The following is a 24,492-nucleotide window of genomic DNA, read 5'->3' on the forward strand; positions in this document are numbered from 1 at the left end:
TCTTCCAATGGAGTGGCCCTCATCCTTCCTTCTGTAGTGGCAAAGAGAAACATATGTGCAGAGGTAAATTTGTAAGTCCTCACTTGGCATCATCGATAGGTTCTATTTTTTTACGTGAAACGACCTACAACAAAGCCAATTGTACTATAGGCCAATTGATAAAAACAAGAGTTAATCTAGTTCCTATGGCTTCTCATCAACTTTATAACAAAATGACATTGAGTGAAAAGATGTTATTCGAGGACCTGCTGTATATTAAAGATTCTTGCTAGTGTCTTGTTTATACCTAAAAATTACACTACTGTTTTCATAAAACCACAAGGCAATTAGCCAAGCACTTGTTTTTTATCACAGAGGGCCAGTTTACTGAAAACAAGTGACTGGAGCTGCCAGTGTTTAAAGCATGTTAGTTGGGAGGAGAGTAGAGCATGAGAAGCTAAGAGAGCAGCATGAAATCAGTTCTACAATTTTAGAAGCCTGATTCTTGGCTTTCTTTTATCTGTAATTATATAGTGAAGAACAAATGACAAGTCACCTTTTTGCCTCCAAGTGATTTCATTCCTATTTATAAATTCTGAGTGATAGTTGAGGGTTTAGGAATGTTTTAGATGAGGCAAACTTAGAGGAATAAGTTACCGATTTCTAATTCCCAAATAGAAGATGATCCTGGACCCCTCAACCTCTTTCAACCAGAATGCTCTTCTTATCTCATATACTGGATCTTTGGATGAGCTTTCCTTTGAAAAAAAGGTTTGAATGAGTAAAAGTTGCCATTTTCTACAGTACAGATTCCATTTGCACTGAAGTTGGCTTGGGATTTAGGCCAGCAGGATGCTCTTCATTGCCACCAGAGCCCTAAGCAGCATGTGCAGATGTAGAAACTGTGTTTTCATACTTCCACACGCTCACACAGTGTGCTGTGGGCTGCCGTGCTCTCTGGCTTCCGCATACACTTGTGCAGATTGTGCACTGCACAGTTCACAAGGCAACAGCCCCATCACACTTGTATTACAATAATGTTCAGTTAGGTGTTTTGAGGAAGAGAGCCCCTTGGAGCTACATACTTCCCTCCAGCTGTCCACTGCCTCACACCCACAGCCCTGGTCTGTCCGCTCTAAAATGTCTCCTCTGGCTTCTTCTCTCCCAACTTTTATAATGAAAATAAAGTGTAAAATAGATCCATTTAGGTAGGAATGTCTGCTGGAGATTCAAGTTGCCAAAGGCTTTTGTGTTTTTAACGAATGATTGATTAATTTACTAGTAAGTTAAACTAACACAAAAGAGAAGATGTTTTAAAGCCAGGAGGCAATGTATGCCTGGTGCCCTTTGCCCACTCTGAGCTGTCAGCCCCCCACTCAGTGGTCACATGTGAGGAAAACTTAGGCCACAGCCAGCCCCCTTCTTTAACAGACTGCCCAGCTCTCACCTCAATACAGTTCTAGATCATCCAGTTGGGTTTGTGTCGGTAACACATTGAAAAGGTGACTTGTTCAATAGAAGGGACAGGAAGCAGGGACCGGGCTTCCCACAGCCGTTATTTTTATTTAATTACAATTTTTTCATGTACTCTACCTCATACTCTAGTAATTTATGTGCCTTTATTATTCCAACTACACACTTGTAAGCTCCCTGAGAGCATGGTGTCAGACTTGTACCTCCTCCAGAGAGGGCTGAAGGTAGGCCCAGGTTGGGTAGAGGATTACTTAAAGCTGCATGACTTGTAAATGGAAGGGTCAGAAATATAACTTGAATTTCCTAAGGCCATATACCCACCTAGTGTTCTTTCTGTGCTACCACTGTCTCAGTTACCTGTTGCTGGACAACAAACCACTCCAGAAGTCCAGTCCTCAAACAGCTGCACTACTGTTTCTCCTGGGTTGATGGGTCAAGCATTTGGATAAGGCTCGGGTGGGCTGTTCTGTTCCACAGGATGTTGACTGCGTTGACTGAGTCACTCATGGGCTGACTTCACATGGGTTGAGCAGAAAGGTCCAGTAAGGCTTCATCCCCATGTCTAGAACTCAGAGTTTCTCTTGTGGCCTCTTTCTCTCCACATTTCCTCTCCTGTCTCAGTATTCTAGCCTGAACTTCCTTACAACATGGTAGCTATCTTCTTCCAGTGAGAGCAGAAGTCAGCAGGCCTCTTACACTCATGCCAAACTGGCCCAGTTTGACTTCTGCTGTGTTCTCTGGATTAAGGCAAGTCACAAGGTCAGCCAGGTTCAAGGGGAGGGAACAGGGTGTATAATGAGGGAAGGACTAGATGGTGGCCATCTTTGGGAACTAACCACAACTATCATTAACCAACACGCAGTGTTCTTTCTCCTGCAGTGTCCTGATAGAACAGGAAAACTCAGCCAAAACAAAGGGAAAAAAGAACAATACCCTGAAACACTCATCCTTTTCCACCTTAAAGCCCAGCCGAAGAGTCAGGAAGGTGGCACCACCTTCCCACAGGCCCTTGTCGTCATCCCCTGGCTGAGCTTCTTCTGGTGGCATTTGTCTTTACTTGGTGGGATTTGTACAGTGGACTCTTCTCAATAATTTGTTTTTAAAACTACTGCTCTATTGTCTGTGTCAAGCTTTCAAATGCCTATTCCTAAGGGCAAGTCTCCAGGCAGCAGTTAGAAACAGTACTTTTCAGTGCTGTATAGTGTGTTGCTAAAATGGGATACACCTACAAGTAACCTTTTCAACTGATAATTTCCATCTATAAGTCAAATTATACTCGGTCCCGAAGGAAAAGCAAATCTCAGTAGGTTTCTCTTTCCTTCTTTTTAATGACACAGGATTTTTATGTGAAAGGACAAGCATCTAAAATTGAAAAATCAATTTTCTAGCCTGTTCCAGCTCCAGCAAAATATTTTCTTTGTATTCTAGCTCACTTGGTTTAAAGGATCCTACCTAATGAGGATAATTCTCTTTCTCTGAGAAAAACTCCCTTAATCTTCTAAATATCCTGGGGAAATTTTTTACGTGTATCATTTTTCTTTAAAAAAAAAAAAAAAGCAACAGACTTTTCCTTTTGTTACAGTTAGATTGTCTTTTACCATTTAGATAATTACTCAACCCAGAGTATTTTTCCTAGAAACAATCAAATAAATAAAATGCTCCAGTGTCATATCAAGAGAGGAAATGTAAGAGCAGCTATTTATGGGCTGCAGGGACAAAACTTTTCCAAGTGCTTTGGGGAAATCTCACTTTTTAAGAGGTTATCATTGTCTGGAAAGTGATGAGATTTGTCTTATATAAGTGGAAATCTTCAGTTTCCCAAATGTGTGTGAGAGAAAATGTAATTTTTTTGTACCAGCTGCCTGGGGAGTATGGCTCACTGAAATCCAATTTACTCTCCCGATTTGTGGGACTCGGTAGTTATAGAAGATACTTTATGTACTTTTTTGTAGGGGTAAACATTTACGCATGGCACAAAGCTGGCATTCAATTAGGAAAAGTCCAGGTTTTCTCAGCCTCTGTTTTACCCTTTCTCCATCTTACTGGTAGTGGCAGTAGTGGCTTTGCTTGTGTTTATTTGCTATTTTGTTATGCCTTATCTAGGACTGAAAAGACATTGTACTTCTTTAAAATAGTCCAGTTCATTGGAGAACTTTGAGGATTTTATTTGATTTTTTAAAATTTTTCCATACCTTTACTTGCTTCATTTTAGGAAGAAGAATTAGAAGCCCAAATTTCCTTCCTTCAAGGACAGTTGAATGACCTGGATGCCATGTGCAAATACTGTGCAAAGGTGATGGACACTCATCTTGGTGAGTGAACTACTTTGGCCCTGGGAACAGTGATTGTCCAAACAACAGAGTAGGCCCTTTGTTAAGCTCTTCACATGAATTATCTCATATAATCCTCACACCAGCCAATGGCAGATATACTGTTACTATCCCCATTATACAGATGAGGAAACTGAAGTACAGAGAGATTAATAAAATTTCCCAAGCTTATATCACTAGTTAGTGGAGTAGAAATTCAAAATCAAACAGGCTGACTGTAGTTTTCAACTCTTCACTGCTACACTGCCCTTTGTAAGTATCTGCCTACCTCAAGCCAAAATAAAATGTTGCGCTTTCAAGATCAAATAGTTAGTTTTTTTTGTGCCAACCTGGCTATAATCACTAATGTGATTGTTTGGACAATGCTTCTTTATTTTTTAAAATACATGCTTTAACCACCTGCCTGAAATACATGTTAGGACCACATGACCTTTTCTAACTCTGACTGTGCTTAGAGTCTAAGAAATGTCCTAGTATACACATGAGTCATATGTATGTCACATCAGAAAGTCTTTGGCCCCTACTCTGTCTCCATTTGTAGAGTTCTGTGTTTTGTATGGTCTCATGTATGTATTAACATGAGCAACTCTACGTTGCTTGCAAAAGCTTTTATAATGCTTTTTCAGCCCACTTATGGACATTCTTTCTCCACTCTGCAGTGTCTAGCATCTGTAGTTTGGGAACAAATTAGGAAAATGAGACATGTACTCTAATGGGAGTGGCCTGTGTGTTGCTCTGTGAGTATGGAGAATGGCAACACCCAGTATTGTCAGGAATCAGGATGCATCCCACCTTTGAGGCTCCTTCCCTCCAACCCTGGGGCCATCACTGAGGGTAGACTCTCTACCTCAGACTCCACTGGTCTCTCAGCCTCTTAGGTCACGAGTCCATTGCATGTGGCCAGAAGGGCTGTCATTTGGGCGTTGTCTGAACCATCCTTGCCTCTGGCACGCAATCTTGGGATTTGGAGAGCTGCTGACTTAGGGGGCTGGCTGCCTATCAGTATCTGACCACTCCTTCAGAGAAAAGGCTCAAGAGGAGGAAACAGCTGGAGAAACCCAGTCCCATCTGATCCCACCCCTTCAAAACTCTGTTTATTCATGTGTTTCTTTATGACCATTTTTATATAGAACTAAGTTTACATGAATATCATAGCATCACACTTTAAAATGTATCCAAAAGAAGTTATGAAGAGATAGATTGTATATAAATGACTGATATGTATTATATAACTAATTTGAGCTAATTAATTCATCTTAGTTCTAAAGTGTCTGCATATGTGTGTATGTACACATGTGTTGTTGTTGTTGCTTTGGGTTTTTTTGCTTCTCTGGCTACATGGTGACCTTTTCACTACTTGATTTTGCTTTTGACCAAAGGAGAAGAACAAAGAGTAACTGAGAGAAAGATTTACTAAAACTCTAGAAAATCCCACTAGGAAATTTCCAAGCTGTTTGGTCCACGTAGCAGCTATGAAAGCAGCTTGACTTAAGCCTCAGAATTTTCCATGGGAGGGGGAAACACTCTAATCAAAGGAAAGCCCATGCCAGCTGTGAGTTTTCAACTAACCACAAAACTAGGTTTGTTTTTGTGTTTCACTTTCAGCCGGAGTCCTGCACACAGCCGTGACTTCGGTTCACCATATAAATGTCCTGGCCATGCTTTTAAAGCAAGGGGGTTTCAGGGATGCTGCAAAGAATTCCTGGCCCCAGGGCCCACAGATACATTTCCTTCGTCTGCGTGTTGTAACATTGGTTTATTAGAGGGCATTTCTGTGTTGTAGGCAATTTTGATTCTAAGCAGAAATTTTAGGAAAATATCATTAATTAAGGCAAAGTTCTTGATTTACTTGACTTATTATACTTACTTTAAAAATGACTTTAACACCCTAGTGTTTTTTCCATATAATGTTTTCTATTTTTCCTGATTATCAAAGTATTCTAAAATTGGAACAACTGAAAGATCCATTAGAAAGTGACTGAGTATAGTAATTTAGATATGAAATCTTTATAAAAATTAAAAATTCTAATAAATTTTATTTATTAACATAAGGAAATGTTCATGATATATTATTAAGTGAAGAGGGCAGGTGGCAGACTAGTGTGTATTTGATGTGAAAATAACTGGTAACAATGGTTGCCTGGGTGAGGGAAGATTATAGAGGGACTTTCTAAGAGACAATCTTCTATGCTCGGAAAATGCAAGGACGTCACTGAAAATCTGTAGACAGTTTAAGTGCATGTAACTAACACCGGGCGGGGGAGGGCAGTCTTTGTACCGCGGCAAGAGGCAGCTGTCAGAGCAGCTGAGTGTATCTGCGAAGCAGAGACGGCCTCCTGGCATCAGACACACCAGTTACACAGGCTCTGTCCCTTCTCAGCTCGGCCAGGTTGCGATTGTGTGCTCTTATATAAAATGGAGATAAAGGTATATATCTTGCCAGTTTGCTGCCAAGATAACATATTTTTAAAGTTTAGCACAAGGCATGGCCCAGAGTGGGTATCAACACAAATCCTCTCCTTGTTCCCCTTAACTCTTAACCGCTCCTTCTCAGGGACGACCCTGAGAGACCCATCCAGCCCGTGACCAGAGAGCTGAGTGACTGTCCAGTTTATGGAAGAGCTGGGGCCAGTGGCACATTGCCCAGCACCTAACTGAACACTGCTTTTCAAACAGTGCGGAAAGAGGGTGGGATTGTGGATGTGCTGATTCTGAGATTGTGTGTGTGAGCTCTGTGATGAGAATGCTCTCTCAGAACTGAATGATGGATGTGTACGCAGTGACATGATCCAGACGTGCGGGGCCACAGTGAGGCTGTGAGCACTGCCTCAGAAACTTCTTCTAACGATGATGGTCTGCACCGAGTTCCCTCCATTTCAAGGGAGTTCTGTATCACCCTATGTTTTCATCGAACATGCAGGATTATCTTCAAATGTCAGGTATGGCTCAAGGCTGTTATTATAGCTGATAGAACAAATATAGAGAGAAGCCTCTCGTTAAAAGTTATATAAAGGCATTTGTTCAGATTGTCCTTTAATTACAGAGGCAATAAAATTGACAGGTTGGCAGCATTTCCTTGTGAATCTGGAACCCAAACCTGAAAGAGTATTTGTTTTATCAAAATTCTAATTTTATTACCGCCACAGAATTGAACTATTTGAATTCAAAGATTTAGAGGCAGGAATTAAAAATAAGTGTTTTATGAAATCTAAACTTTTCCTGACAACTTCAGAGACTTTCTTTATGTGTTCATTTTTCTGTTGCTATAGTTACTCCCCTTCTTGTCATCCTGACAGTTGAAAGCCATTGACAGTGCGGTACAACCCCCTTGGCTGAGCTCAGGCTATTTTTAGATTTGCCATACTTCACACGTAATTGCACGTGGGCGAGCAGCCTGCACTTCTGGTCTGTGAGCAGCTGGGCTGAGCGGCCAGCTGTTTACAGGGAGTCTGAGCCGCTCACCCTGCTGGCCTCTCATGCCCACACCTGCCTGCTCCCAGTGGAGGTGTTTCCATCGTTTGATATGTAGACACTGGGTTCCAGCAGCTTGGCCCTCTCATTGGTTGTTCATCTAAACCAGGGGTCCTCAAACTTTTTAAACAGGGGGCCAGTTCACTGTCCCTCAGACCGTTGGAGGGCCGGACTATAGTTTAAAAAAAAACTATGAACAAATTCCTATGCACACAGTGGTGGCAAAAACACCCGGCAGGCCGGATAAATGTTTTTGGCGGGCCACATGTGGCCCGCAGGCCGTAATTTGAGGACCCCTAATCTAAACAATGGGAGAGTTAAATGCGATGAATTCAGAGAAGTTAGGTTTCCCTTGCTCTTGTTGAGAGCCCTGGAGTAGGACCTTAGACCAGTAAAGATGTAGGAGCCCTAAAAGCCATCTCAGCTCCTCTTCATTTCCCAGACGAGGAAACCAAGGCAGGGAAGGATGAGTGGCATGCAGCTGGCTGGCACCAGGGGTCCAGACCCGAATCCCGTCCCTGGCTTCTCGTGCACTGATGCTTCTACCGAGGTCACATTTGAATCAGTCGCTGGATTTCAGACCTCCTGCTGTTTTCTTGCACATGTCATTACTAATTTTACACTTGTCATAATATTTATGCAAGAATTAGCTGTAAGAGGCCAGTTTTGAAAATTAGTTTATTTGCCTCTGCAAGAACTTTATAAATCTGATTTTCTAATGTTTATAAAAACCACTTTCAATGGGTGTCTTTGAAAATGTTCAATAGGGCAATTAACTAATGACATTTGAAGAACAGAGAGAAGATGTGATCACCAGACTGCTCTCTCCCTGTCAGCCACGCTGTGATAAAAGCTTTCCACAACAATTTTAAGAACTTGAAGTCCTGTGTTTAATTGTGCGGTACTGCATTTCCTCCAAAGAAGGAAGTAGACACTTTGCCAAGGATCCTGTGAGGGATGCAGATTCTGACTCAGAGGGTCTGATGTGGGGCCCAAAGTTCTGCCTTTCTAACAGCCCCAGGTGACCTGGTGTCACCAGCCTCTGACAGAGTAGAAGCAGCAAGGAGCAAAAGGGCTTAGAATGATTTGGGCTCAATTTGATGATGTGTTCCTAACCCCAGACTTCAGGAACATGTGCAGCTTAAAGTCTGTGGGCAGAGGGCTCACAGCCTCCCTGACAATGGTTGTAGCCTTCAGCCATCGGAAATTCAGTTCTTTTTTCAGCCTTTCAGAACTTGTTCTATTCTAGGTGAAGTCCCCTCCCCTGCTCCTGGTTTTATCATCAGAAAACTTAGAACTGTTGGTCAGCATCTTCCTTGTGCCTACCCTGTGCCTACTTAGAAAAACTTAGCAAACCAAGCACTGTCATCTGCCTTTCCAGGCTAACGCACCACAACTCTGTCCACATGACCTCAGTGCAGACTGTCCTTCCGTCATTTTATTTTCATTTTCTGGCTCTCATTTCCCCACAGGCTTTTCCCCAGGAAGAACCCAGGTTTTCCATCTTTCTAAACTGTCCGACCACGTGGCCTGTTTTCACCGCTCCATACTAGGCTGCCTCCCCATCTCCTCCAGTCCCTGTCCTCTCCAGTTAATGACTCAATAAATAAAAGATGCGTCCACCCTGTCTTTGTGGAAACAGGCTTGCTGTCAATTGCTTGAAAGTTCAAGGACTTTTGTGGCCACCCCAAGCATCTCAGGCTGAGCTTCACATCTTGTGAGTCGGCGGAGGAGAAGCCAAGATAAGAAGGCTCATGTTCACTGCCGAGGGCCATTTCTAGCTCCCAGTTGAGGAGTGGCACTTCACTTTCACTAGATCCTTATATCAGCAAAACACCTGTGGCCTGAAATTCACAAAAATATATCCATCTTAAACCCAATTCAAAGGGTCTCACTTGACTAAATGATGTAACTGTACAACTTATCCAAACTGCTCTCCTATCCCATTGCTCCCAAGTGAAAGGGAATGACGGCAAAACCCCAGGATTTTCCTATTTGTAAGACTCTCGCTATGTTTCTTCTTTGTTTTATAAGTACATATTCTGGCAAAGGCATCTAACTGTTATTGGAGCTTAGAGCCTTTTAAGTTTAAAAAATATATGTAAAGTATCTTCTTCTGGTTGACCCTAAGGTGCCAGCCATGTCCTAAATATGATAGATTTTTTGCCTGTGAGGAGTCATACTTCTGTCTCTCCGCTGGCAGGATGGTAAACCCTGCGAGAGGTATACACCTTGAAGATTACGAGCTCTGTGCTAAGCACACTCAGTTTACTTAAGAGAACTGTTTGTAGCCTGAAGACTATTCTTAAGTGTACTGCACACATTTGCCTAGTCTCCCCTGGATCCTCCCAGGTGATGCTTCTTTCCCGGTGCCGAGCTTTCCTGGTGCTGAGTTTAGGATTTTCAGCCATTCTGGCAGCTGGATATAAAATAGGACCCTTGATTAGATGTTCTGTGTAATCTGCTTTTTGCTTTTTAAGAAAAAACTGAGCATGAAGTGCCTGACTCAGTACTTGGCTCTTAATAGACCACTAATGAATGTTGTTTCCCTTCACCTCCCCCTCCCACTTCTCAGTCCAGCATCTGGTTGATGATGTTGGTGTCACTGAATTCTTTATCTGAGAAATATCTCACCTACCTCTGTTTCTCAGGAGATAAAAATCAGCCCTGATGCTGCTGGGAAAGCCTCCCATTGGCCAGTCAGCCAGTACTTACTAAGTATCTGCTCTCTGATGTAAAAATAGGTTCTAGGAGGAGGGGGTAGGGTGGAGAGGAAGAGGTGATCTAAAATTGAGCTCAGTATTTAGAAGAGGTGAGTAAAACTTCAAAGTAGTGAGAGAGAGCGAAAGAATATATCTCATCAGAAATACTGAAAGTGACACGTATCTTCACAGGAAGCAAGCCAAGGTCCTGCCGGAGCACTAGTCCGTGATCTCAGAAACACTGGCAGGGACTCTAAAGTAAGAGAGATACAGTGAGCAGAGCACCACATTGGAACCCAGGTGACCCTGAGTCCAGGATTCGCCATGTAGAACTGTGCAGTTTCAGGAAACTTCAGTCTTTGAGCCTCATCTGTGAATTATAGTTCCAAGAGTAAAAGATAAGAGTCCAGCAATAGGTACTTTCAGAGGGAAGACTGTTAATAAGGAAGCTGATGCTTGGATACAGTTTTAAGGTGGACTTTGAAAATAAGGAGGGGTGTGGTGTTAGGAGAAGAGGAGGGCCTTCTAGAAGGGGAATGGCATTTGCAGGGACACCAAAAGTATACACCTTGTTTAAAAGTTGAACTTGATGCCTACAGTTTTCTCCCAAGCTCTGGACACCTATGGACACACTCTATGAACAGAAATCCCAACAGCCCAGCCAAAGTCAGTAGTGACAAATGACAGGTCTGCCCCCTACTCCTTGTCCAATGGCCTCTGCAACCACTACCACCCTGGGCATGCATGTGGTCCTCAGTCAGCCACATGTGAGCCCTCGGTTTGTAGCAGCCTGCAACTTTCTTGTTTAGTCTGGGACAGTCCTTATGTGAGGTTGTCAGAGGTCAGGATAATTAAATCTCTACCAGAGATGAGAGAGTGTCAGAGAGCAGAATCCATTTTCTGGGTATTTGAGATATTGGAGAAGGAAAAGGAAAACACATACTAAGCAGTAATAGTAATAGTAGAAGGGGGCCACTTTGATTATCTTGTCTGATTCTCCTAAACAACCCTCTGAGGTAGGCATTCCACATCCTACGGCACACACATAGCACAAGGTCGTCAGAGCCCGAGCTGATGGATGCAGTGCCCGTGCCCCCGAGGTCTGGTGGAAATGGCCGGGCAGTCTGCTTTGCATATAGGTCAGCCCCACCACCAAATAAAGGGCACTAACATCCCAAGGCAATCACATCAGTGTCAAGACCCCCTCCTGTTCCTCTTCAGACCTCGGGCCCTCCCTCATTGCCGTCATGCCATTGTGGAAGGAGGGCCCGGATCCTGGTGACCGTGAGTGGAATCCAAGCTCCACCACTTCCAGTGGCGAGACCTCAGGTGACAGACCTGGCCTTTCTGAGCCAGACTGCCTTTTCCAGTTTGGGATGGTGGCCCTAATCTAGAGTGGTTGTTGGGATACTCAGATGACATAATGTGTTTGTGTGGAAATGAAAGCTACTGCAGTGGGCTAGGCGCTGTGCTCCTGTGTGTACTCTTCCCAGTCATCCTCTGAGGGAGGCTCTGTTACCCATCAGGCACCACAAGGAGGTTAAATAACTTGCCCAATTCCACCTCCACTATAATAGACGATAGTTCTGTTTTTGTTACCTTTTCACTACCCCTCATAATGAATACAGGCTTATGTTAACTTTCTGTGCCAGCCATTCCAATAAAATATGGAAACACTTTTTATTCTAGCATGGAAGAAAATAAGGTGTTTAAGAAAGTGAAAAAGTAGCCAGTGTGCCATTTCCACTACCCTTAGTTAGAGGTCTAGTCTTGCGATGTCAACATTTCATCAAAAAGAGTGGAATCACCGTAGGATCGTGTCGATGAGACTTTTGTGTAATTTCCACAGAAGTGGTTAGTCAAGTGAGGTTTTTTCCCTTCAGTTTAAATGTGCCCACATTTAAATATACTGGGGGGGGGGGGGGCCCCATGGTCATTATGGCTACACCCCCACCACCTGGGCGTTGGGACTGCAGTCTGTTCACTACAGATTGTGCCTGCCAGAGGCGGGAGAGGCTTACACACCACAGCTGTGCCCACCAGCCATGAGCCCAGCTTCTTGCTGAGCAGTGCTCCCGCTGTGGGAGCGCACTGACCACCAGGGGGCAGCTCCTGCAATGAACATCTGCCCCCTGGTGGTCAGTGTATGTCATAGCAACTGGTCATTCTGCCGTTCGGTCGATTTGCATATTAGCCTTTTATTATATAGGATAGCACTTAACTAGAATGAGATTATAAAGAAGGTAATCTTCCTGCTACACAGAAGTAAAATGAAAGAGCCTTTACATCACAATTTATTCTGCTTTTTCTTTTTTTTCTTTTTTTAAAATATACTTTATTGATTTTTTACAGAGAGGAAGGGAGAGAGATAGAGAGTTAGAAACATCGATGAGAGAGAAACGTCAATCAGCTGCCTCCTACACACCCCCTACTGGGGATGTGCCTGCGACCAAGGTACATGCCCTTGACCAGAATCGAACCTGGGACCTTTCAGTCCGCAGGCCGACGCTCTATCCACTAAGCCAAACCAGTTAGGGCTCTGCTTTTTCTTATAAAGAAAAATGTGCATTACATTGGAAATTTAAACATTTCAGATTTCTGCCTGTAATACTTTAAAGCATGAAAAGACATCATTATGTTCTATTTTTACATGAGCTGCAACTTAAAGCAGATTTGTTGCTGAGAGGTTATATATTGATGGGATGTTCGTAAATGCTACCTTAAATCAACATGTAGTGGAACTGGTTAGGCAAAGGATTTATGTGGACAGTACTTTGTAAAATGAAAATTCTTGCAATCAAAACGTTTAACAGCCTCTGAAGATGCCCTTTTGTTTTCATTTGGATTTCTATAACCCGGATTTCTTGAAGAGAGACTAGTCAGCTTAGTTGATTATAGGAGAGGTTTTTTTCCCTTAAAATTAAGTGAACATTTTATGTGTATGTGGTTTTTCAGGGAGACAGTCCTGGTTTCCATGAGATTCTAAAAGGTGAGCTTTGACCCCATCCAAAAAATAAGGCCTGAGATTGCTGGGTGAGGGTACATGGCTGATGACCCCAGGCTCTGGACTCTCCTCCTGCCCCAGGCGTGCCCTTGGCCAGCCACACTGTGCACGGCAGAGCCAGCCTGGATCTGAATCACATTCTGTCTGCAGGAGAGGACTGGTGGGGCCACCTGGGATCCCTTGCATCAGAGGAAGTGGGTGATGTTCTCCTGTGTAACAGGCGGTTTGGCTGCTGTCTGTGTCCAGTAGTGTTCTGCCAAATCTGGGTCCACCTGGAACGTATGAGTGGGACCCTATTTGGAAGCAGAACCTTGTAGAGGTAATCCAATTGAGATGAGGTCATACTGGGTAGGCCCTAAGCCAATGACTGGTGTCCTTATGGAAAGAGGGAAATTTGGGCACAGACACAGGGAGGATGCATGTGGATGAAAACATAGGTTGTGGAACCTCCCAACCTGAAGGGCCCATGAAGAATGCTTCCCTACCAACACCTTGACTTTGGACTTACAGCCTCCACAGATAAACCTGTGAATAGATTTTTGTTGTTTTAAACCATTCAGTTTGTAGTATTTTGAAACTAACATAGTTGCTAATAACAGAATTTTTTTTAAAAAAGTAAAATAAACAAAATTAGTAGGTTATTGCTTTCTAAAATAAAAGAAGCCCAGAGGTAGGCAGTCTGAGCAGGTATAACAGCTCCAAGATTTACCCAGCCCCAGGCTCCTGTGGCTTTCCGCCCGCAGTTCTGAGGCTGCGATCCTCCTCTGCATGTTTGCAAGGTGGCCCGTGGTGCCCCTGCCACCACTTCAGCAGCAAAAATGAGGAGTGTACAGGCCCCAAAGGTGCAAACCGAGTCAGTCCTCCATGAGGACTGGTCCAGTAGCTCCGGCAAGGGTCTTATCTCACACCTCATTGGCCAGAGCTGTGTCACGTGACTGACCTTGACGGAAAGGGCAAGTATGTGCAGCACTTTCCTGAATAAAATCTGGGACATGTTGGTGAAGATGTGGAGATGGAGTGGAGATGGAGTCAGGGTAGCCCACCAGCAGCTCTGCCACCTCCATAGACCCCAAGGACAGGGCAGCCGTGAGGAGCTGGGCTTGTTGGCTGCTCATGCTCTTTTCCAGATAGAGCACATGGGGAGTGGCCTTCAGAACATGGAGCTTTATTCCTGCTTAGGCCTGTAGTGAAAGACAGCCCCGTTCCATTTCCCAGCGCACTCAGCCCTTCTGCCTTCCCCACCTTCCAACCCTCCTCCTCCAAGCATCACCACGCATCTCTTGGCAGGCTTGCAGCAACACAGGGCATCCAAGAGAGGGGGGCTGGGGCAGCTTGGCTCAAGGGACTTTTAGGCAACATGGCCAGTATGGTGTTGTAAGATCTCAGGTAGACACTGATACTTCTGTTGTGGGATGGTAAATCTATACTCAATGCAGGGGTGTGCAATCTTGTTCTGAAGTTCCCTTCCAAGGCTTAAACTTGCCAATTAAAGACAGCTCCCTTTCTTACGGGTTAACCGTGCCCAGTGTTTCTCCACTCGGTCTCTTCTCCTCGCCAGATGATGTCAATGTCAAGTTTCGGGGATGGCTCACATGTGTCTGGTGTTTGAGAAAGGCCTCTGAGTGCTCTGGGTCCTGCTAGCCTCTAAGGAGAGCTCAGTTCCCATATATTTCTGGGCCTTTGTCCCCACTGGAGCTGCTGACTGCCCTATTGGCCTGTCGCCTATGACCCTAAGTGCCACTGCTTTGGGGGCGGGAGCCAGGCATTTTGGCCAAATGCTTTGGCTTCCACAGCCAACTATCCAAGTGGCAGGCAGGAGACATCACACTTGTTTTGTTTTTATTTTTGTTTGTCATATTTCCTCTTGTCCTGCTTCCCTCCCCCAATTTGCTGAGTCTGGCCTCCAGAGGCCTCCCCTCCATTAGTTCCTTGGACCCAGGAAGCCCCGTGCTTCCTACAGAGGTGCTAGTATTCCTGCATCCGTTGGTGGAGCTTCCTCTCGGGGTCTGGGAGCTGGGAAATCTGTCCCGCCTTCAGCTCAGTGGGGCAGAACCCACTGTTACCCTTGTTCTCAGACCTCTGCCTTAAACACCAGAGCAGCCATAAAAACAAAAGTAACCTTTGCAGTCCTCTCAAAGGCCACAGAACTGTTACTTGTTAATTTTCTGCAGTTGGTTGTCATTAATGTCTTGTTGAGTGCGTTTTGTGTGTTGTGTGTTTTTTTTTATTATTGAGAGAGAACAAATTGTTACAGGCTTTTAAGGAAACCAAAAACATTTGCTCTCTAATTATATCTATTATTCCATTCCCATTCATCATGCTTTCTTGTTTTGGAGCAGGCCTTTCATTAGAAAGTACAGTCACGTTTTCTGAATAGAGAAAAGCTTCTGATTTTCTGCTACAGTGTGTGAGAGGGCTTGTCAGCATGGTTCAGACTTATTCTTATTGAAGATTCTAATAAATTGTCAGCCTGGACTCCGGTTGATATGAGTCCTTGCCTTGACCCGTACTGGAAACGCTTTGGGGAAATAGTTAGAATAGCAGTGTTTTGAAATGCAAGTTCCAGGAGTGTTTCTGCATGTTTGTTCACTCAGTCAGTCAGTCAGTAAACACTCATTGTGTACTTGAACACAACAAGCATTATTCTAAAGGCCGGGAGTTTATGTTCTATTGAGGGAGATAGACAACAAATAAACCAGCAAAAGCGCGTGGTAATGTCAGATGGCGACAAGTGCTTACTATCAGTATAGTCAAAGAGATGACTCCGTAGAGAGCCCAGGGTGGCCTGGGCTACTTCAGTTGGATGGGCAGGAAGACTGCTCTGAGGAGGCAGTGCTGGAGCAGAGAACGGAGCCAGGAGGAGAGGCCAGTCTGCATGGATTTGGGGACAGGGCCTCCAGGCCAGGGAGCCGTGTGCTGGCTCTGCCTCTCCCACTGGCAGGCAGAGAGCAAGCCAGGAGTGATACACAGCTCCCTTGGCTGTCAGGGGCACTCATGGAATTAAGGAGGCCAGGGGAGACGAGGGGGCAGCTTCAGAGCGAGTGGCTAGGAATGTGGTATGTAAGATCTTCTGAACAGGGCATGTTTTAAGGCCACAAAAACTAAGAGAGCCGTTGGGCAGAACATCCTTGGTGGAAATCGTTGCTGCGAAATTTGGCAAAAAAATTCTCAAGCTTGTCTGAAGTTACAGTGTGGCAGCAGATAAGTTACACTCAGAACATTAGTTATAAAATGTCGTTCTTCTGTTTTCAGTAAATATTCAAGATATGATTTTACAAGAAAATTTGGAAAAAGAAGATCAAATTCTGGTTTCGCTGGCAGGATTGAAACAGGTAAGCCCACAGATCTGACTCTGTGTCCCAGGGCCTCCGTTTTTATTTCTGTTGGGGAGGGCACCTTCGGCCTGGCGTGCCATGACATTAAAGCTGCGTCTCCCCACCCTAGCCCCCCACTTCCCCCGAGACAGAGCCCCTCCTGCGTCTCCACCTCCTGTGCCTCTCGCTCCTCCTGGAGATCCTGCCTGACTAGCCTGAAGCCCAAACTGACTTTCCATTTCCCATCCCTGCCCCTTCCTCACCAGAGCTGTCGTGTGGTCCAGCATCCCGTTCGGTCACATCCATAAATACCAGTGTCCTTGAGTACAAGTCTTACTCCCTGCAACAGGCCTCAGACCCCCAGGGGCTACAGTTCAATGGCCCTTAGGACCCTTTCAGGGCTACAGGGAATGTAAATGTCAACGAAAACTGTGCTGCTCTCACACATCAGCTGGAGTGGAGCCCGTGAGGAGCCGAGGGCTGTTCAGTGGGGCTGGGTGTGCTGGCCACTGGTGCTTCCTGCCTTGAGTTAACTGCCGAGGAGGTGACACCCATGCCTGCTCCTGTGGGGACCAGGCCATTGAGACGCTTCCGTTTTCCTTGGTCATTAAGAAGTCAATGGCTGTGATAGAGTTGGATTTTTCTCTGCTACTTCTTTCTGATGGTGATACATTGATGTCCGTACGATAAAAAATTATCAATGACAAGTCTGGTTTCAGTGTATCAGAGATTTAGCTAGCATTTAAAAACAAACTAATTTATCTTTCTCATTTATTTTCGTCTTCTTTGAAAATAGATCAAAGACATTCTCAAAGGTTCCCTGCGTTTCAACCAGAGCCAGCTGGAAGCCGAGGAGAATGAGCAGATCACCATCTCAGACGACCACTACAGCGGTCAGGGCCAAGGCCAGGGCCAGAGCGGCCAGCTGCCCGGGGCCACCAAGCAGGTACAGAGCTCTGACCAATGGTGTCACATTGCGGGGGCACAGTCACATAAGTTCTTCAAAGTTACGAATCATAAAATCCCTACTGAAGTCCCTTTAGGTCACCATGTGCGAAGTTCACCTGTGCAATACCACACGTGGCCTGGGCCCAGGTTGCTGTCTACAACCTTGCAGGCTGCACACTCCGGTGCTCTGGGGCGGTGCCAGTCACAGTGATAGCAGTCAGGCTGTGCAGTGCGCCCCACACACCTTTACGCAGCAGCCTTGGCCTGACCGCCTGCCGGTCGCATGGTGTGGGCTGGAACACCAGGTCTCTGCCTCAGTCATTGGCCAGTTGTCCGCAGCTGATGCCTCCATCCCTGTAGCACAGGACGTGCTGCCCATGCCTTCCTAGTGCTGTCCTGGTGTTTCCCTCGGCAGAACCCTTTCTGCCTTCATGGAGAAGGACTTTGCATTAATGTCCATCCTCTGAGGCAGAGAGGTCGGCAAACTTTTTCTGTAAAGAGCCAGCTAGTAAGTATTGCAGGCCACATAGGGTCTCTGTCATATGTTTGGTTTTGTAGTTGGTGTGTTTGTTTGTTTCTATAACCCTTTAAAAATGTGTAAGCCATTCACAGCTTGAGCTGTGCAAAAACAGGTTGCAGGTGGGATTTGGCCTGTAGGCTGTAACATGTCTACATTGTGTATAAGCTATTCTGACAGAAAGTCACAGAATTTTCCAGTTAGAAGAGATCTAAGAGATTCCTCATGCACTTAGTACTGCCTGCTTGTTTTACCAGAGAGAAAAAGAGGCCTAAGAGGCCCATGGCTCACCAGACATTATGTTTGCAGAACGTGTCCCAGTGCAATAAGCTTCCTACTCCGCGCTGCCGCCTCACTGTCATCATCTGACAGGACTGAAAATCCCTAATAATATTCTTTTCAAATGGCTTACAAAGCTCAGCTTGAAAAATGAACATTAGCAAAATCTCATCTAAGTCACTTTCTCAAAAACTAGCAACCAGATGCTTGTAAATTATTTATTTTTTATGATTTTAAAAAAGCAAAATGATACATTAGAACAGGAGTTCTTTAGTTTTAAGAGTACTCTTCAAGATGAGAGAACCCTGTGTGGTTAATTTCACCAGCTCTAAGGGAAGTTTTCATGGAGCATTTTGAGTCTGCATTGTAGCCACATGAATACATTAAAGTTGCAAGTTTAACTTGATTAGTTTGTCCTAATTCTCTCTCCCTGCACAGATGTTTAATTTTTCAATAATTATTTATTCAAATTTTGTTGAGCCCCAACCAATTTTAATTGGCCATTTTATTAAAAAAACATAGTGTGGTTGTTTTAGTTGAATGTGTAAAAATGCTACAGAAAAAGACTTTTCAAACAGTCATGAATTTGCTAAATCGAGAACTTCATTATACTTTGCAGTTGTCATTCCTGGTTTTCATATTTGTAAGAACCTACCTGTTACCAGCACAAGTTTTCAGTTTACAGTGCAGGACAATGGTCATACGAACAAAGTGTCCCCACATGGGAGCTAGGAGGTCATGGTTCAGGTCCATGTGCACACGTGTGGGAGGACTAGCCCCACTCAGACATCCCTCCTAGCGACACAGCCCCGAGCAGGGGCACCTTGAGCAGAGGGACAGTACTGGGATGAAAGGACAGTCTTTCTCTACCAAACTGCCCTAGTGCCATACGTGATCACATTGCATCTACAGAGTGCCATCTGCTGTGCTCTCTTGCGTTTTGAAAGAACGAATATGTTGATGGGATATAAACAGCTTCAAGAACCTCAAGGCCTGTTCTTCCAACACTGTAGTTTTAAAGGCAAATCCGGTTTCTGTCCTCCAATTGGGTGTCTTAAAGGGAGACAAATGTCAGGAGGAGCCACCTGAACCATGATTTAGCCACTCACCCTGCACCCCCACCCCATGTCACCAAGGAGAACAGGAGATTCAGAGAGGGGCCACTCACCCTGCACCCCACCCCATGTCACCAAGGAGAACAGGTGATTCAGAGAGGGGCCACTCACGCTGCACCCCCACCCCATGTCACCAAGGAGAACAGGAGATTCAGAGAGGGGCCACTCACGCTGCACCCCCACCCCATGTCACCAAGGAGAACAGGAGAGTCAGAGAGGGGCCACTCACCCTGCACCCCCACCCCATGTCACCAAGGAGAACAGGAGATTCAGAGAGGGGCCACTCACCCTGCACCCCCACCCCATGTCACCAAGGAGAACAGGAGATTCAAAGAGGGGCATTTCAGTTGGGCCCAGATTTCCCTTAGAAGCGTTGCTGGCTACCTGTCCAGGCTCTGCCCACAGCTCACAGGTGGCCTTGGCCATGCCAGTCTTGAGGCCAGAGGACCTAGGGGAGCCCTTCCAGCCAGGGGGCTCTACATCTCATTAGACTTCATCCCCCTGTACCAGTCCCTACCCACACTGTGGGGGCAGTGGGCAGGCAGGTGGGAGAGCAGGTGTGGGCATAATATAAGCTCCCATCAGCACCAGGGTAGGTGCGCTTTCTGCCAGGTTGGCTTTGGAACATGTTTGATTAGACTGGCTCTCCTTCCATCTCTGGTCTTAGCTCAAAACATTTACTGATGTTCATGAATGTCATCTTTTGCTAAAAAACTAAACGCTAGTCATCATTGCTCAGAAAGAAAGGAGAACAATTGCAAAGCAATCCCATCTCTCTGCTTTTGGGCATATGCTTTGCACTTCCACGCCTGTTTTTCATGTTCGTAGAACCTACCAGTTACCACACTGTCCCAGGGCCCCCAGGTGCTTTCCCAGGAGGCGCTGGCTGAGACCAAGTGCCCTGGGCCCTCCTAGGGCTGTCCTCAAGCAGGTGGCCGTCCCTCCGGACCTGGGCGTAGTTAGGGAGCCAGTCCTGTGCGATTCACATCCCGTAGCTCACATCTCACAGCTCGGTGACCACACACTGGGAACAAGACGCTGTCCTTATCCCCACTCTCAGGTGAGGGGTTAACGCTGAGGAGGATGAGTGACTTGCATGGCAGGTGCCACGAGAAGCGGATAGGACTCTGCCTGTAGCCTGCTGGCTGCTTCCCGAGCCGCCCTCCCAACAGCCTCCGAGCTGGTCCATTGGGTTCCCCCGGGAACCAGCATCCAGCTTCAGAGAGGGAGCACCGGTGTCTTTCCAAGAAATAGCACAGGGCGAGGGGCCAGTTTCCTGTGGAGCGCACCCAGCTCCTGGGCCCCGCTCAGCTCTCTGGTCCTCTGGTGTCTGTCTCATCCCTGTGCTCCTGACTGTGCTCCACAGGCCTCTTCGGAAGCGCCCGTGCACGCGGATGAAGGGAGCTCGGAGGACTTCATCCTGGTTTCCAAAGAGGACGGGGGAGGCAGTGCCAGGGCGCCCCTCTCCGGCCAGGCCCAGCCGCTCCGCACCCTCAGAAGCACATCGGGGAAGGGCGAGGGTCTGGCCCGCTTCCCGCTGGTGTTCTCCGACCCTCTGATGGGCCCGGCCTCGGCCTCCTCCAGCAACCCCAGCTCCAGCCCCGACGACGACAGCAGCAGCAACAGCAAGGACTCTGGCTTCACCATTGTGAGCCCCCTGGACATCTGACACAGAGCCCAGCCGCCCCCCTCAGCAGCCTCAAGGCCCAGCTGAGGGCCCCCCAGCGGAGACCCCTCTGAAACCAGCGCTTCTTTCCCAGCATGCAATGTGGCATCAGAGCCACCCATCAGAACCTTCAGAGAAAAGCAAACGGCACCGCAGAGCATACAGACTGATGGTCACCAGGATGCAGACAGGGCTTTAGGCTCTTCACTGACCCCTCCCCTCTCCTCCCTGAGGTAGAGCTGGGTTAAGGGTCCAGTTCCACACTGTTCTGTGCTCCCCAGTGATGGTGTGGCAACTCCACCTCTTATACCCAGAAGGAAGAAGAGTTGGTTTCCAGTCTTCCCTCCCTCAGAGCATCCGGGAGAGAAAGGTGATTGATAGCAAGGACACACTCTCTCTGGAAAGCTGTCTCAGCCGATTTCATTTCTCCCCTGGGCTCTCGTACGACAAAGCCCGATGCACCAGAAAGGGACCGGGGTCCCGGGGCTGGAAGAAAACATTACTGACCCCTCAGTAGTTCCGGTGATCTTTAGAAACGGGGTCTGAACTCATGGCTCAATTAGGTGTGACGAGTTTAGGTTTTTTCATTGTTAAAGGATCGTTTCCAGGCCTCCAGCCAGATCCCTCTGGCCATCCCTGCCCTCCTCACACAATCATGCTTCACCTGTGAAAACAAGGTCACTGTGAGCAGGCCTGCCGTGGGGACTGGCTCTCCGGGCTCCTCCTCTGAGATGGCGAGGCCTCTGGCAGTGGGTGCTTTCCTGGCAACAGACGCCCGTTCCATCCCGCCACTGCGACCATGATTCCTCTACACAAATGTGACGGCAGGCCCTCCCACTCCCGCCCCAGAAAATGGTGGACTCGCGAGCCAGAGGGGCTTCTGATGGCTCTGCAGTTAGTCCTTAAACTCTAGCAGGGACATCTCCTAGCACACAGCCTGCAGGGTGAATGGTACTCCAGGTGGTGAGATGCGCTGATTAGCACGGCCCGGCCTGCGTGGTCCGCTCAGCGCCTGTGGGGGTGACTCGCTGAGTAGGTTGCTGCCAGTGTCCCCTTGATACTTCCTGAGCCCCCGAGGTCCCGCGGTGAGGGGCCTTGCCGCTGTGCAGGACCTGGCTGGGAAGGTTCTAGAGGGCGGCGCTGTCCCCGCTGGGCCCGTGGAGCTGGCTGTCTCCTGGCGGCAGAGCAGGGTCGTCTGCTTGCTTTCAGCATTTCTTCTGCCTGAGAGCCAGTCATGATAGCAGTGTCACTGGCCCCACAGCGGCCACCGGACACCGCCCCTCCGTGCAGCTCTGGGCTGCTGCCTACGTCAGGGTCACTGAGACCTCAGCCCTGCCAGACGCAGGCGGGTCCTCCATTCCGGGCTTCCATGTCGGTGCCACCAGAGAGGCATCGGGGTCCCTCAGAGGCATTGCTTCTGTGGCCCCAACAAACTGCTCACGCCTCAGAGGAAGGAAACCCATGGGGAGGGGAGGTGCAGACATAGCCACCCTCGAACTCCCGTAGGTTTATGGGGTCTTACCTTTTTTAAGTGACTTGTTTTTATTCTTCATAATTGAGCATTGTTTGCATTTTTATTAGTTACAGTGCTATTAAAGAATTTATGTTTCTTTTTATTATTTCATCAGGTACTTAGGTATAATGGCACAATTTTAAAATCCCGAATATATATTTTTTTTCTTTAACAAATGTGATAATCATTGCAGCCCTCTTGTGTTTTGATCATCAGCAGTTAAATTTTATATACATAAAGCTTAGATTAATTCTCAATGTCATCTACCTTTTTTATACATGCCCCTCCCTGTGTTCATGCATTCCTCTCGGATCGGTGAGGAATCTGAGTGAGGTTACATGTGGACCTTGCCCGTGGAGTTACAGCTTAGGGAAAGGAAGTCGTTATGACCTTGCCTCACCTTGTGTGGCTGCCAAGGGGTCATACAGACTCCGAACTCTTCGTTATACTGGACTCTCCGGAGATGGCCTCCTGCGAGTAGCCTCCGCTCACGGCAGTCGGTGAGAACAAATGTGACTAACAGTAAACCCAGCCTCCCCTGCATACAACTGAGCAGGGTCTCGTACATTGTTGGGGGGGGGGGGGGGGTGATTGTTCACCATTAACCAGAAGTAGATGACAAACAGTTACAAAATTCTGTGGCAGTTCTGTTGTCTTCTAATGATAACCTGCCAGAACGGACCCAAGTTTATTCTTTTTGTTTCTATTGTATTGTTTCTTTAAAAGCCACCCCAGGGGTCATTACAGAACAAGAGTGGATGGAGGACTTGCTCCCCCACGCGGAGTGGCTGTCCTGTGGAGCCCGCCACAGCCGCGCCATCCTCCTCCCGCAGATGTGCATCTACCCCGGCCCCGCACAGGGCCTGGGTCCGTGGGGCGGGAGAGGCGGCCAGATGAATTGGGGCAGCAGCTGGCAAGCCAGGCTTCCTTCTCTCAGGCCAAAACCCTTCCTCAGTATTCCTTTCAGAAGCTCTTTTTATCGTGTTAAAATGAGATATAAGGTTCCTATAAACAGGATTGAACCACTTTAATGTAAAAGTTGTCATAATAATTTTCTCACAGTGGCACAGTTGGTTTGATTTATAGGTACTCAGTCATGCCGTTTATATCTGTTGCTTTTTTCTCATTCATCTTTACGCTATAACTCGTACTGACTCAGAAATGACTTATCCTGTTGGCAAAGTGATCCCATTCCCTATGGTTATAATAAAAGGCTAATGTGGAATGAGAACGCAGCTTGACTTGTTCCAGGCGGGGTCGGGGCACAGGATGCTGGCCTGGCCTCACCCACTGGTGCCGTGGGTGCCCAGCAGGCGGGGCGGCGCCCACACCACCGCGCAGGGCCGGGGTATCCGGGCCTGACTCAGGGCTCGCACCCAGCTCCCATCCCTTTCTCTCCAAGTGAGGCAAGTTGCTTAACCTCTGGGGCCCCAGCCTCTTTCTCTGCACATGGCTAACCCTAAATCGCCTACTTCCCAGGGTGTGCTGAGGATTAAACACGGCAACTCGCTTAAAGCACGCAGAACAGGGACACGTGGCGAAGTGCAGGACAGTGTCATAGGTGGTGCTCGGTCCCATAGAGCCCCCGAGGCCGTGCAGCCCCACTGTCCCACTGACCTGGGCCCTGGAGGCCTGGCCATGGACCCTGCAGCAGCTCTGCTCAGCCTGCTGGTCTCAGAGGCCATTTGGGGGGGGGGGGGGGGAAAGATTTCCCCCTCCCCACACTCCGCCCCAAGTTTGTCCTGGGGGGGTCTCACTGACACCAACTAATGGGTTTGTAAAGAGGCGGGGGGGGGGCACTCCAAGCCGTGCATGACAAACTGGGAAGGCACAGGCAGCCTGGCAGCTTCCACGGAGCCGGGGACAGGGCTCCCTCCACAGAAGCTGTGCTCGGGCCCATCCCTAACGGGCTTCTGTCCCAGGCCCACCAAGGGGCCTGCCCTCCCAAGGGTCACCCCCACCCCCTCCCCAAGGGACTTCCTTAACCACAGGCTCTGCCATGGGAAGGCGGAGCCGGTGCACGTCTCCCATAGCTTGTGCTGCTTCCCTGACCGGTGCCCACACGGGCACCCCCACTGGCACAGGCCAGGAGCAAAGGCCTGTACAGCCTGTGTGCCTTGGGAGGACCCTCGGGCCGCCCTTCTGGAGCCTCTACCTGAGAGCCCCCCCCCACACACACAC

General features: G+C 47.3%; 1 protein-coding gene across 15 annotated transcripts in view; it reads left to right on the forward strand.

The window, feature by feature from the left end:
- Positions 1-23,542, forward strand: part of TBC1D5 (TBC1 domain family member 5) — a 431,389-nt gene extending 407,847 nt beyond the window's left edge. For all 15 annotated transcript variants that reach the window (XM_006770168.2, XM_015568088.1, XM_015568082.1 and 12 more), the window contains 4 exons: positions 3,665-3,764; positions 16,212-16,291; positions 17,070-17,219; positions 20,499-23,542. In XM_006770168.2, coding sequence (XP_006770231.1) covers positions 3,665-3,764; positions 16,212-16,291; positions 17,070-17,219; positions 20,499-20,801 — 633 coding nt within the window. In that variant the 3' untranslated portion in view covers positions 20,802-23,542. The remainder of the gene's footprint in view (positions 1-3,664; positions 3,765-16,211; positions 16,292-17,069; positions 17,220-20,498) is intronic.
- The last annotated feature ends 950 nt before the right edge of the window (positions 23,543-24,492 follow it).

This window comes from Myotis davidii, unplaced genomic scaffold (genome assembly GCF_000327345.1).
Source record: "Myotis davidii unplaced genomic scaffold, ASM32734v1 scaffold962, whole genome shotgun sequence".
NCBI classification, from domain to species: domain Eukaryota; kingdom Metazoa; phylum Chordata; class Mammalia; order Chiroptera; family Vespertilionidae; genus Myotis; species Myotis davidii.